Genomic DNA, 14,577 nt, shown 5'->3' with positions numbered 1-14,577 from the left:
GAGCTAGTGCCATGATTAATGGGCTTTTGTCAGCTACCACCTGCATGTTAAGGGCCATATCTTCTCTCTGAACCTAAGCATCTTCCTCTACGAAATGAGAAGTTTGGAATACATGATCCCAAGTCTGATTCTCTGATCACTGACCAGGACAGAAATCTTGAACTCTCCTTGAGACTTCTGGCTATGAATAAAGAATGTCAGAGCTGGGAAAGATCTGGTGAATGAGGGGAAAGAGAAAGGTCCAAGTGATTTAGTTACAGGCCACAAGCTACAACTTGCAATACAAGGTTGATGGAGGCTCAAACTCTCTTGTTTTGGTGTTTGATTTTGATGGTTATATATCCATTGAGGGCCATGACTGGTTATCACACTTACTCTGTACCCCCAACCACCCACTCCTTAGAACTTAGAATAGCACTCTGCAGAGAGAGACGGCATCTGAGGCTTTGGTCGAGTGCATTTCAGCAGGAGTGAGACATACACACATTGCTCTTTTCCCAAGGTTTGATTCTGCCTATTTTTTTGGACGGGGGGCCCAGAATAGAACTGAACCCAATGTTCCCCTCTAACCCCACTGAACATCCCAATGTGTCCTCAGGCTTCCCTCAGTTCCCATACCTTTTCCAGCAGACTCAGCCTTGAGCCTCTAACCCCCTCAGATTCTTTTAAGTTCTCTCTACATGGAGGGAGAAAGGCTCAAGGTTTCCTTCTTGGTTGTTTCACCCAGACTTCTTGACTTGACAGCAAGACACCTTTGTGTTTTTTTTTTCTTCTAAGAATATTTGTGTAGGATTCAGCAAGAGTTAAACCTTGAAAATCCGGGCCTGGGGTTTTCTAAGTAGTAGCTTTTAGAAATTCCCGCTCCATCTGTAGATGCCACAGATCAACAGCACCAAGCATTGTTTTCCCCCTAGTTTGTACTCGGGCCTTTCAGAGCTGGCCACAGCCAGGGGAGTGTTGGCTGATTCATTCTCAGAGCCTTTCCAGAGTTACACAGGAGGTCTTCGTCCTTCTGGGCACTCAGTACTTTTCAATACTCAGGCTTTGACCATAAGTAATAGGATTAAAGGCTGCTAGGTTTGATGCCATAATTGACTTCTTAACAGCTGGTGAAAAACTAACTAGCATTCTTTTAAGGTTCAAGCTTCATTTATATGCACACCTTACTTAATTCATTAAAGCTAAATGTCTGCACAGCAACAAGGATTTTCCACAATATCCTTGCCTGGGGAGCTAGAGTATTTCTTGCATATTAATGACTGAAGCCTGCTGCTTTATAACCTGTGGTTTGATGTATAACATCATCCTGGATACAACTGCACCAACTCAGATTATGAGGCTCAGAAAGGACCTGTGGCCCCCTCTGGTTTCCCTTCTATTTGTCCCAACCTGTCATTAAGTGCATACCCTCTTGTGAAGAAAAATCAACTAAAACCTAAGGCTATCTGAAGGATCCCCAATCGACTCCTGCCCTGACACTCTCCCCAGTAATATCCTTGCAGCAATGGCCTGGAGTCTTCATTGAGGGTTTCTTCACGCTGCTTGGCCCAGGCAGGCTTCAGAGTACTTACCTCAGTGACAGAAAATCCTTGCTATGGCTCTGCTTAGCTGGGACATTTTGGATGGTGGCTTAGCTGTTTCGGGGCTTCCAAAACTTAATTCTAGTTGATATGTCATTCTTAACTATGGGAGTGGCAGAAATTAAAATATACTCCAACAGAAATCCAAATCGAAAGCACTAGCTTCAGTCAAATGGATTTCTGACACTATTCTCATGGAGTGATATCTAAGCAGATACAAATCGGGGCTGTTAAACAGCCTTTCCAAATGGCCTTATAGCTTTTAAATTCCTTGAAGGCAGGGGCTTTTTTTTTTGTTCCTCATACTCCTTGGAACCCAGAACAGTGCTTCTTTCTCTTACGAGATGTGCCTTATGGGATATTGTTGTGTTGAATTACATTTCCAATTGATCAATCATTTCCGCATGGTGAATATTTCAGAATGCAGCAGCGAGTCTCCATAAGCTCTGAAGAAAATGAATCTGATCGCACCAGTCCTGGGACAGCAGACAATTTGACACTGTCATCTCAGCCTAAAACAAGAAAAAGTATGTGTAAGCTTCATCTCCTTCATTCCCAAAGACAAGTTGGGTCTGGGCAGGTCTAAGTCTCCAGGTGTTTCTCTGGAGAATCGCTCTACTTGTCCAAGACCATAATGTTTATGATGTGAATTGAGTTCATCACTGATTTAGGGCTAGAGCATCAGGCGATAACATAAAGATCATGTAGCAAAGTGCGAAGAATATATTTACAAGCTCACAAACTTTTCTCTTGTGGTCCTTTCTCCCCTCAATCAGGGCCCTTTTCCTTATAGTTTTCTAGAAACTGAATAAATCTGCCTAAGTGAGGAAAAAATTCATAAAGCATCATTTGGACTAATTAATAGAGAGGGGGATGTCAGTGGGAATGAGTAGGAAGACTCAATTTTACAATAAATTGATTTAGAGAAAGGTAGTTAAATTATTTTATTTAGAATCAAACAGAATCTAGGAAGGGACCTTCCTAGACAAGAATTCTTCCTCAAAAGTGCTGATGAGTGATCATCCAATCTTTGTTTGCAGACTGCTCGTGAATGGGAACTCATTCCTTTCCCCAAGAGCAATAGTTCAATTGGCTTTTGGTTAGCTGGAATTGTTAAGGTATTTTCACTCGAATCAAGCTAAACTTGGCCTAAATTTCCTTGATTTTTCAGCTTCCTCCCATCCATTTTAGTTCTGCTTTTGGAGGCCAAGAAAATCTAATCACTCTTTTTTATGATGACCCTTCAGAGAGGACTGAAGGCCGGGCCAGTCAATCGCAGAATGTATGTCAGAGTTGTAAGGGTTCCCAGAGGCCATGAAAGCTGAACACAAACCCCCTCTGTAGACTGTCCCTGAGCAGTGACCATCCAGCCTCTCCTTCATTGAGGAGACTTCTAATTATTCCCTGAGGCAGCCCAAGTTTCTCTTTGGACTAGCATTCATTGTTAGAAAATTTTTCCTGCCCTCCAGCCTGGATCTGTCTCTCTGTGATTTCCCTCCATGGCTCCTGTTCTGCCCTCTGCCAAATAGCAAGGCCAGTCTCTGTTCCACATGCTAGCCTTCCAAGCGTTTGAAGACAACTATCATGTGTTCAAACTTCTATTTCTGGTGACTGAGCCCGGATATTATTTTCTCCCATGAAGATATCCTGCTCAGCCGGCTTTAATGAATACATAAGAATTATCTTCAGCTGGCCATTCATTGTCTACAGATAAGCTTGTGCCATCTAAAGTGCTGAAAGATGACATGACCCCTTAGAGAGGTTCAGCTTCCTCATATAAAATGCCTTTTAAATGCTGGATTCTCTTAACAAATCATTAATGTGACTAGTTGCAACATCAACCAACCAGGCCAAATTTGTGGAATTCACATTCAAAGTTTTGCCAGAAAAAGGTTCTCAGTTTGTACTAAGAAAGCTTCCAAGATCGGTGCTTGTATATAAAATGGCGACTCACAACAGAAGCAAGACAGAAGTCAGAAGCTTCAGTTTTTTGTATTTCTCTTTCAGGTTCCTCAGGGACTTCACTGACTGCGGAACTCAAGGACAACCTGGAGGAATGGGTCAACAGTAGCTTCCTGTTGGCTTGTTCAGACACAGAGGAGGAAGATGGGAGCCAATTGGTTAGTGATGATACGTTGAAATAAAAGATGTTGAGGCCACGTTAAGAGAGAAAAGGGGGCCAACCTTGGTGAGGGATTTCTCTATATCATTGAGTTCATTAGGCATACCCCATGCAGACAATGTGAGACCAATTGTATCATTAACTGTGTGGAAGTACCCCATGTGATCCTACTTTGTCTCCGTATAGAGAACTCCCCCTGAGGTTGACCATATCAATGTTCTAGAATTTCAGGTCTGTCCACTGAGTATACTATCCCAGGTCACTTGGAATTGGCCAGTTGTTATCATTTGGTAAGCTCTACTGCTCTTTTCTAACTAGACAAGGGAGGTAGAAGCTGAGACCAAATGAATCTACTTAAGCTTTACAAATAATTGCCTTTTGTCTTATCAGTAGATCAAAGCTACCACTGGGACTCCAGAGTGTTGGCTCTCAAATAACAAATCAATCAATGTTTTATCATGTTCACCCACAATAAAACAATACAGGGTAGAAATGGGATGGATTAACAAGGTCTGTCTTCAGATAAATGTACTAAGGAAGGATTTTGATAAACTGAACATCCCAAATTCCCAACCATTAGAACTACATTATCATCCTAATTCACAGTCCAGGGTTCCTTCCGTCGAGTTGTCTACAATGCTCTGTCCCCAAATCTCGGCCTGTTGAAACTCCTTCCTTCAACACTTGGCTCACATGCTCTTCCTCCCAGGATCTGAACTGTAAAATTAAGGGATTGAACTAGAGGATAAGAATAGTTATGATATTTGGCATTTCTCTTCTCTCGTTTGGGCATTACAACCATCCCGGAAGGGTAGGTGCTATTTCCCCTCCTTTAAAGACCAGGAAAATGAGATTCAGAAAAGTGATGTTACCTGCTCAAGGCCATGCAGCTAATAAGGTCAGAGATGGTGTCAGATCTCAGAACTCCCTGACTTGAGGGCCAGCACATTAGCCACTTTGCAACACTGCCTATCTTGTACAGTACTTTCAGTTTAAAGAATCAGCCCCAAAGAATATGTTCTACAACAAGACAGCAAATATCTGGAGTCCATCACCCCGGTAGGATATATCCTTGGCTGATCGATAATGGGTCATTGGAATGGGAGTGGGGCTCTTATGAGGGGAGTAACCCTAACCTTTTGAAGTCAGCAGTGCAGAGTATGGTCACCATTCCCTCATTTTACCGTGTCTATGGTGTGGCTACACCATCGATGTCCTCGGAATATAAGCTCTTTGAGGGTAATGACTTTTTCATTTTGGTGTTTTTATCCCCAGGTGCTAGCATTGTACATGTACATGTAAATAAGTGCTTAATAAATGTTTGTGGATTGTGTACCAGGGACACAGAGACCAAAAATGAAACAGCACTTAACCTCGAGGAGCTTACATTATCCTGGGAGGATGTAATGTACATAGGTCTGTAAAATACAAGTCAACCTATGCCCTCATGTGGAGGTTGGGACCTTAACTGAGCCTTGAAGAGAGTCAGGGATGGCGAGAAGAAGAGGAAGAGAGCATTCTAAACTTTAGTTGGGAGGGCAGAGAAAAGGGACAGTCCAGGAAGGACCCTTTCTAGAGACAGAATGTTGGGCCAGATGGTTGATGGGACCAACCTGGTGTGATACTTTTTAGGCTGAAGGAAAGGAGATGATGGCATAGATGTCTCTCTTAAACTTGGGGATATATTATAGACCCACCTACAGCTTTCTATTTGGGATTTTCAGCCTCATGTCCTTCCAAAGGCTTTCTTGATTGAAAGTGACATTTAAAAGAATCAGCATTTTGTGAGCCAACTCCAAGTGACTGGGGTAGGAGAGGGTGGTGGTGATATGAAGCTCAAATGAGTGCAGAGCATCACAGGGAAGTTGGCCACAGATAATCGACACATGGAGAAACCAGAACTGACAAGCCTTTTTAACTTGGGCATTGTCTCAGCCACAGTGTCTGCAAGGGAAACCGATATCTCACGATTGGTTAACATTTTATGGCAAGTCATAAATCCTGATGTGGAATATTGTAAAATGCTAAAAAAGCATTGTCAGTAGCAGTTTATTAGAACACAAGCAAGACAGTGCTTTTCTTCTCTTTATCCTTTCTTGCTTACAAATGGGGAATTCAGAGGCCTGACTACCAATTCCTAATGAGACATGCAAAGGTTATCTGTCCAGTTGGGATGACCTGTGACCACCGTTTGGGTCCACTCTCTCCCTCTGCAGTATATCCCCCGATTGCATACCTTGAGCCCTCACTGGCTGGGCACAAATAACTGTTAAACCTGGTTCCCCAAGGTTGAAACTCTGCAAGGATAATAAGATGATGAATTTCAAAGGTAAAATCTAATTGACTTTGGGGATTACCTGTCTTTCTGAGTTCTCCATGCCACTGGTATAAGCAGTGGCCAGTGAAGAGCTGGTGCTGTTGACCCTGATCTGGGTGCCAAGCTTGTCTGTAGAGGTTCTGCCATTGTGCCTTGGTCTCATAGGTGCCTTACTTTGGTGTAACCTCTATGCGGATTAACCCTTATCTCTCTACTTTGTGCTGTTGAGCCTGTCTGGAAAACCTATTTCTCAAGAGATTTGCAGCCCTGCTCTTGTTGTGGATGTTGTTTTCAGTCTCCTTTCTGTGGATAAGCAGATCATTGACTGAGAGATTCTTGTGTGTTTTTTTCTGTATTTGAATTTTGTGGTTGTACTCTGAAGTGATCACAGTGTCTGAGGGCTTTTGCCAAATGAATTCTTTTATTGATGTGCTTTGGCCCTTGCAAACCATACTTTGTTTCTGTTCCCTGTCCACTCTTGAGCTCAGTACAGTCAGTGTGCCTTGGAGTGTTTACTGTATGGATGGGTTCGTTTTGAAATCACGTTAACAAACAGCTAGGGTTGAGCAGGGAAGGCTATTGTGTTTTTGGAAGCTTTTTTGACAGGACCCTCTCATTTAGGCTTCTGCAGTAGTGGGCAAAGCCCAAGAGTCCTGTCGGTTCGTAAATTTATTGTCCACAGTCGTTGCCTTTCATATGTGCCAAAAGGAATTTTTCATGAGATTGGTTTACCAGTGCAGTATTTTAAAATAAAAAAATGAAAATGTTTCCAAAGTTTATTCTTAGAAATGATGTAATTCAGAATTTAGTTGTTCTATTCTTTTCTGTCTCTGGCTAAAGGAGAATTGCTATTCAAATAAAAAATGTATTCTTGATGCTAAGCCTTCCTTCCTTCTGCTTTGTGACCATCAATGTCTCTCCCTTTACTCCTGCCAATCTAATACCTCCCATTCCAGCTTCTCGCTCTAACTTATGCTATCACTGAGAATGTAATTATGTCAAGTGATAGCCACAGAACTTGTCCATAACACACTTTCTCCAAACAACTTTCCAGTCTCCAAGAAACTGTAAAGTCCTTTCAGGATGTAAGAAGAAAGAATGGAATCATCAGCTGGTTAAAATTGGGGATGCCCGTTCACTCCTACATGAGAATGGTGGGGCAGAAGGGTAGGTGTCACACCTCAAATGCCTTTCCTTCCTTCTTGCTAGGGGACGTTGGTACAGAGTTACCCGTTTTGCTTATGCTAGTCCTTTGTCAACCTTTTTTCAGTGCCTCACGCGCTAAGAAGCAAAGGAGTCATGTTTCTTATCAGGGATGGGATTGGTTTTCTCTGTCTGAGCACATGCCTGATATTGAGGGTGACCTCTCCCGGCAGTTGAAAAAGAGTGTGCTTGGCAGAGACCTGGGCAAGGATATTTGAAAGTCAGTTTTGCAATGAGCCCACGTCCCCTTTTGTCTTCTTCCCCCACCATCCGGCTCTGTTGACTAAGGCTTCTGGGCTGACTGATTGCTGTGATACGTTACGTTGATTCGCTTTAAGTCCTGCTTGGCGCTTCTCCCGATAAGTCACCACTCCCATGCTGTCAGCTCTGAATACTGACTCAGTACAGACATCATGTCTACTCCCCTCAGCTGGACTTTATGTTGCGCTCATTACTGAGGTATTTTGGTCAAGGACCTCGTTTTTAGCATAAAACAATACGAGATGGGTAGGACACCACAGCCTTCTGACAAAGTCGATGATTTTGGGATCTTGATGAATGTTCAGAGGGGGAGCCCTATGAAACTTTCATACTTGGAGACAGAATTCTGATGCCTTTGTGCAGTCCCCAAGAACATGTGGTCTTGATGGAGTTGTTCATTTCAACTGGAGTCCTCTATTAACTAGGTGCTGTTTCCCAAAGAAACCATGAACCAGTCTAGTAAGTAATAAGGACCATTACAAATAGGCATTCCAGATCTAAGTATTTCCTCTGTCAAAGGTCAACTTGCCACTGAGTGTACACTTGCCAAAGCTTTGAAAAAGGGTCCGGGTTGCTGGGTGAACATTTGCACTGCCATATTCCATGTTTAGGTTCTTAATTGGAAGACGTTTACTTTTGTTGGCCATTAATTCATTTATTATTTAAAGGTCGGTGAAAAATCCATACAGAAGAAAAGAAGTTGTGAATCCGGGGAACAGTTCACAGAGTGTAATCTGGCACAGTAGGGCTCGGAAGGCCAAAGCTAAAGGTATTATATGAGTTAAACTGTTAGCTGCTTTTAAGGTCACATCATAGATGGAACTAAGTTGCGTCTATGTCAGACTGCATGTCAATTAGGCGTACAGGAGGAACAACTCGGCCCTTAGAAGTATATCTGCCAATGTATGAGTTGGGTTGAAGGATTGGGGATTGGGAGCTTTTTTTTTTTCTTTGATAGTTTTCATATCAGATTTGTTTTTTCCTTTTGAAAGCCAAACTTCCCACCTTCCCCAGAGCTGTTGTGCTTGAAAGAGCCTTCAGAACACGAGGCATTTTGTCTTGTTGAGGGAACCTTCAAGAAAGAACTGGTAGCTATTTTAGGTGTGACCTGACCCTCTGAGAATCTCATGCCTAGAAATGTTTCCCCTCTGTCCTGAGAAGCACCAGGAGTGCTCTTTTCTCATATTATTCATTGCCACTCCCACTGTACTGCTGAAGTCATAGAAGGGACATACACATTTCTTTCTAATTTGTGACTGCTCTCTTTGAGGAAAAGCAGAATGAGCCAATGGAAATGTGGGATTTGAATTTCAAAGATGTGGGTTCAAATTCTGACTCTGCCACTTACTACCTAAGTTGGTTCAAATAAATCACTTGGCTCTGTAGACCTCAGTTACCTCATCTGTAAGATGGGGGCAGAGTTGGCCTTTGAGGTTACTTTAATTCTATGAGTCTAAATTTATCCAGCTAAACTTAATGATCTGAATAGGGGTGTAGCTGCCCTTCTGTGTGTGTGTGTGTGTGTGTGTGTGTGTGTGGTATTCCTCCATGACATAAAAATTTTTTTCTATTCAACTCATTTACTCGTAAACCTTCCTTGGAGCAAGTAAGCCATGTATGGTCTATATACCACTGGAAGGAATAAGCATATTTCCTTGTAAGTGAGAGCCTTAGTTCCCCCCATAGTCTGTAGGGTAAGGCTTTGTAATGGCCTCAAACTGAATCAAATCACCAGCCTCACATAGCTCTTAGAGTTCCTTGCCAAGGAACACCCTTTCCCAATAAATCGGCATTCTAACAGCAGCTTCTCCAATGTTTGATTTCAACTAGGCTGGGTCTAAGTTTGCACAAGGCGCAGATCAAGGCATTAAGACTAAATAGTGAGTTTGTCATTGATCCCTTAGATGCAGTGTCTTCTTGTTTCAAAGACAGACATGTTCAATGTAACGTCTGAATTGTATGTATTTCATTTGTGTAATTTAGAAAACTGAAAAGATGGCATCAGATGCATTTCAAGACTACGCCACAGGCTGAATCCAAGACTTTGTTTTTTACCTTTCTCAGTTTCCACCAGCTAGAGCAGAATGCACCCTTTGGGAGTGGATTGGCCTACCTTTCCCTCCTTACCTCCCCACCTCAAAACAAATGCTTTTTAAATGAGTCAGTTGCCCCCAAATCCACTGCTGCTGTGGACTCCAGCACTGGGCAAGACAGGTGTATGGATCCCAGTATGACCTGCTCTCTGCTTGAAGAGAGGAGAGAAGAAGAGAGGATGCTTGTGTCCTTGCAAACAGAACTGCGATCGAAATTCGTGTTTTTCCAGCCATTTAGCGTGCTTCGACCAGCTTTTAATTAAGCAATACAGTTTTGACAAAGAATAAAACCACGGACTGCCAGTGCAAGATGGGTGAACACTTCTGTGTTCAGGTCACAAGCATTTGTTCCTTTTCTCATGTGACTTTCATGGGGTGGAGACCATTCATCTTGAATAGAAAGTATCAGAGTTGCCTTTTCCATAACATCAGCATTTTAAATGTATGAAAAGAGCCATAAGTTCTGATCTTGAACTCAGGAGAAAATTAATTACATTAATTTTTAGCCCAATTCAATGCAGAGTTTCGGAAATGAAACACGTGATAGGTTTTTATTTCACCCCATTCATCACCATAACTAATCACAGTAGCTTTGAAGGCACATGAGCACCTTTTTTTGTTTTGTTTTATAAAGGGCTTGCTAACAAAGAAATGTAAATCCACTTAGGGCCCACGCATGCAGAAAAGGGCTTAATTTGCTAAGACAAATCCTTGATTTTAAGCTTCCATGTACTTTGGGAAACATTAGTTTTTGCTACCCATAATTAGTTTCCATTGCAATCACAATCGGATTAATGGCAGGTAGAATAGTATGGTTACGATAGTCCCTGGTTTTAAATCTTCCCTATGCCACTTTACTACCCAAGTAACCTGATTCAAGTCACTTAACATTTCTGTGCCTCAGTTTCCTCAAGTGTAAAATGAGGGGGTCGGACTACATGATTTCTCATATATGCTTTCCACCCCTCAATGTAATAGTGGAAACATTGCTCCCCTCCACCAATATGTTTTAGAAAATTGGACCTTTTGCAACAGTCTAAGCATCCTGGTGGTGATCATCATTTTCTGAGCAGTTAATAAGCACCTCTCTTTACTTGAAGATTGACTGCAGAGGACATGGCCTCTGCCCACCAGGAGTAACCAATCAGATCCACCACACACAATGACATAGTGGTTATTATTTGGAAGGCACTGTAAGAAGGTGGCTAGAGAACCAGACTTGGAAACAGAGGAGACTTTGGTTTCAAATCCTGCCTCTGATGCTTGCTCACCATGAGGTCCTGGGCGAGTCATTTTTACCACTCTGAGCCTCAGCTTCCTCATCTGTGAGGTGGGAATACCAATAACTGTACTATTTTCCTCACAAGATTGCTGTGAGGCTCAGGTGGGAGTATGTTTGTAAAGTACTTTGCCATCTTTTAAGTGCAATAAAAATGCCACCTATTATTTTTAATAATTAAAGATAAGGTGCATTTTCAAATTCCGGAGCCAAATCAGTTGATTGAAAATCAACCCTCTTCAGTGGACCATGGTAGAGTGAAATTTTATTATAATGGTCTTGATCAGGCTGTCCAGCCTCACAAGACATTGTACCTGACCATTTGCTGAGTATTGAAATGTTAGAATAAAAAGCTTTTTCTAATGCATGTGCTAGGAGGTGGGTGGGATATTTTTAAAATTGTGTTTTTTTGAAAAGTCATTAGAATATTACTGTTTGTAGACTTTATGTGATCATAGAAAATCTGCACTTTAATAAGGTTAATTCCAGCCCTTAAATGTGATCTCCATGCATACAGCATTCTTGGCAAAGCATCTATGAAATCTGGGCTTAAGACAGAGGCATTCTGTTTATTTTGCTTCCCAGTCTTTGTGTCATCAAATAGATGCCATTAAATAACGATGACGGATGTCAACTGACTATACATTTGGAAGGTTTCTGTGGCAGAAGGCATTCTGGGAAGGAAAATAATAACATCATGCTTCATTACTTTGTAGACGCCTCTTTGAGTAAAATAAGAAAGATAAATCCCCCTTGAAATAAGGGAGTTTCCCCCTCCCCCTTACATTTGGGCACTCCTTTTGCAGGCAAGAACTAACATTTCCCCCTCAGTGGTATTACTGGGGTAAAAAAATAGCACAATGATAATGGTAAGCACCCTGCCCTGTCCATGGTACTCACTGCCTCAATTTCATCCACCCTAAGATGGAATGGACCCCAATTTCAACACTGGGTAGCAGTGCTCTTAGGAATTACCTCCATTTCCCCATCAGAAGCAAGGGAGGAGATGCAGGCTTCTTTTTATTTTTCTAAGCACATCCATTCTAGACTCCACCTCCCAAATTGGACATCAGGTCAATCTAACCTTCACTCATTGAAAACCATCTCTGTTTCTCTATCTAGACACTTGGGGGAAGGGTAGCTGGTACCTTTTGCTTGACCAAAGAGAAAAGAGCAGGTGGTTGTTCCTCCGTCTTACTTTTTCTTAAAAAAATGTACTTGTCTCTTCTCACTCTGTGGCTATAATGTAGCAAACCAATGGATCATTAATTAAATAGTTCTCAGTAGTACAGACTTAAATAGAATTAAATAGTTCACAAAAGCACCTCTTTTTGCAGTTTGAACCACCCAGGGTTATGAGATCAGCATTCAGACTCCCCAAAGTTCCAAGGCCAAATGGAAGTGGTAAGGGTTACGTTTGCTGACTTGTGACTTTGGGAAGTGTGTGCCATAGCTATTCTCACATACATATATGCAAGAGAGATATCTTTTTCAGCATCTTTACCTCCTTTTAAATTTTGGAAAGAAAACAAAAGCACTATCCTAATAAATGTTTTTTCACAATGTGTGCTGTGTTTCTTCGAGATTTCCCCCTTTTTTTGGTAACACACACTTTTTTCAGTCTGTAAGAATACAATTTCCTGTTTTGAAATCCTAGGGGACAGTAGTGTGTGTGTGGTAGTGAATGTGAGCCATCTGACTTGCCTTAAACATTTTCTATCGTAGTTTGGAAGGTGACTTTTTGGCAACTGTTTTTCTGAGCCATGATTTCAGAGTTGTACGATAAAAAGTGCACATTTTTTCTGTGATTGTTTCTGTATCAAGGGATTGTCAAGCACTTCAATGACACTGGAATACTGTGGTACAGTACTATTCTTTTCTCTATTCTATTTAACACCATAGGCCAGTCTTGGTGATTGTGAGATTGTACTAATGGTATAACAAATCAGCTAGATTTTAATCAGAAATCTGGAAACTTGATATTTTCTTACATTGTCTTAGTTGCTGCAGTCTGTCATGGACAATTTTAAAATCATTCATGAATATGTTGGTATATTTTAAATTTCCCTATAGATTGAATCTAAATACTAGATTTGCAATTAATTTGTCATATGTGCCAGTCCTATATAGTTAGAGGACAAACTTAATAGATAATATATTGCTGTAAGAACAGTATTCCTTAGCATTTAACACTTTTGTGTGGAAAACATGGGGGTCTTTTTGGCTCCCATAGTCGCCAATGTAACTGTTTGATTTTTTAGGGTATTGTTTAGGGTATTTAGGTTCTATAGATAAATATTTCTGTTCTAATATTTTAAAAATTTTCATTCTACACACTTAATATTTGGGTTTTTTTGTGTGTTTACAAATGCAATCGCAGTATCGGAATTTGACAAGATTCTAGTTGTAACTTACAATAACAAAATCACTCTAATTTTGAAACTCAAATTCTGTTAAGATGCACTTATTAAAACTGTTAATTCTCTTTGAAAATCAAAAGCTTAAATAAATGTATTCATAACTACCAATTTTATTTCTGTCTAGTAAAGTATTGATTGTATGCCCCTCATTCATTGTCTGCTCCTCAATGATGATATCTCCAATCCAACACGCTCCTGGAACCACCATCGCCTTGATTTGCGGTTCCCTCTATTCATTCTAATAGAAACCCATTCACACCTGCTCTTTCTGTTCCACTCTAATAACCTTCCTCTAAGAAGTTCTCCCCAGGGAGTACATTGTACCTGGTTGGGAGGTAGGTAGTTTTTAGCTTTCTCTTGACGTTTTCTAGGTACACAAGGGTACACAGACTGTCCATCTGTTACCCTCTCACTCTCTCTATGTGATTGACCTACTTCCCATTTCCCAGGCACTGATTTTCCTGATGACACCCTTCAAACTCATTTCTGCAGCCACCATCTGTCATTCATAAAAGCAGCTTATTTCTTTGGAGGGAGAGGTTTCATTTAGGCATGGGAATGGGGAAGAAGAAAGGAATGATCACTTATTAAATGCCTACTGTGCGCCAGGCACTGTGTAAAATGCTTTAAATATTATCTCATTTGAACCTTGAAATACCTCTGAGTAGGTGCTATTTTATTCTTTTTATTAACCCACTTTTGCAGTTGAGGAAGTTGAAATAGACAGAAGTTAAATGATTTGTTATTAAATGTCTGAGACTACAGGTCTTTCTGATCCCAGGCTCAGAGTGCTCTCCATGGTACCACTTCAATGACTCTGTGTGTCATTGGCAAGGCTAATGCCATTATTTTCTCTAGAGAAGAAATATGATTTAGTAGAGGAACCACTCTTGAAGCCAGAGACATCCAGGTTCTAGTCCCATCTCTGGCACCTACTAGTTGTGTGACTTGTATAGGGGACCTCCCCTCTCCCCTGTTTTTCTCATCGAATTCAGTGTCTGGCTACACTCCCCTCCCTTCCTTACCTCAACTCCTTGGTGACCCAATTCATCGCTACACTATTTTCTACCCTCACTTCCCAACATTGAATGATTACTCTTTGCCAAACCTCAACTCTCAGTTATCTCGACTATCATATCCACTTGCTGCTTACTGGAACCAGAGGAAATCATGAAAGTTGGATGACTGGATTTACTATGAATTGATCTTATCTAATCTTACCTGGGTCCTTCTATTCCTCTTTAACTGATTTGCTTGCCACTCTCTATGCCAGCTGTTCCATACCTTCACATATCTTCTCGA

General features: G+C 41.3%; 1 protein-coding gene across 4 annotated transcripts in view; it reads left to right on the top strand.

Moving 5' to 3' along the window:
- Positions 1-13,440, top strand: part of MCF2 (MCF.2 cell line derived transforming sequence) — a 113,812-nt gene extending 100,372 nt beyond the window's left edge. For 3 of the 4 annotated variants that reach the window (XM_031944324.1, XM_031944326.1, XM_031944327.1), the window contains 5 exons: positions 2,001-2,107; positions 3,588-3,700; positions 7,074-7,186; positions 8,152-8,252; positions 9,467-13,440. In XM_031944324.1, the coding sequence (XP_031800184.1) occupies positions 2,001-2,107; positions 3,588-3,700; positions 7,074-7,186; positions 8,152-8,252; positions 9,467-9,474 (442 nt within the window). In that variant the 3' untranslated portion in view covers positions 9,475-13,440. The remainder of the gene's footprint in view (positions 1-2,000; positions 2,108-3,587; positions 3,701-7,073; positions 7,187-8,151; positions 8,253-9,466) is intronic. The other variant, XM_031944325.1, reaches the window with a different exon arrangement.
- The last annotated feature ends 1,137 nt before the right edge of the window (positions 13,441-14,577 follow it).

Source organism: Sarcophilus harrisii, chromosome X, assembly GCF_902635505.1.
Source record: "Sarcophilus harrisii chromosome X, mSarHar1.11, whole genome shotgun sequence".
In the NCBI taxonomy this organism is placed as follows: domain Eukaryota; kingdom Metazoa; phylum Chordata; class Mammalia; order Dasyuromorphia; family Dasyuridae; genus Sarcophilus; species Sarcophilus harrisii.
Note: the sequence above shows the minus strand (reverse complement) of the source record. Positions and strands in the feature narration are given on the sequence as shown.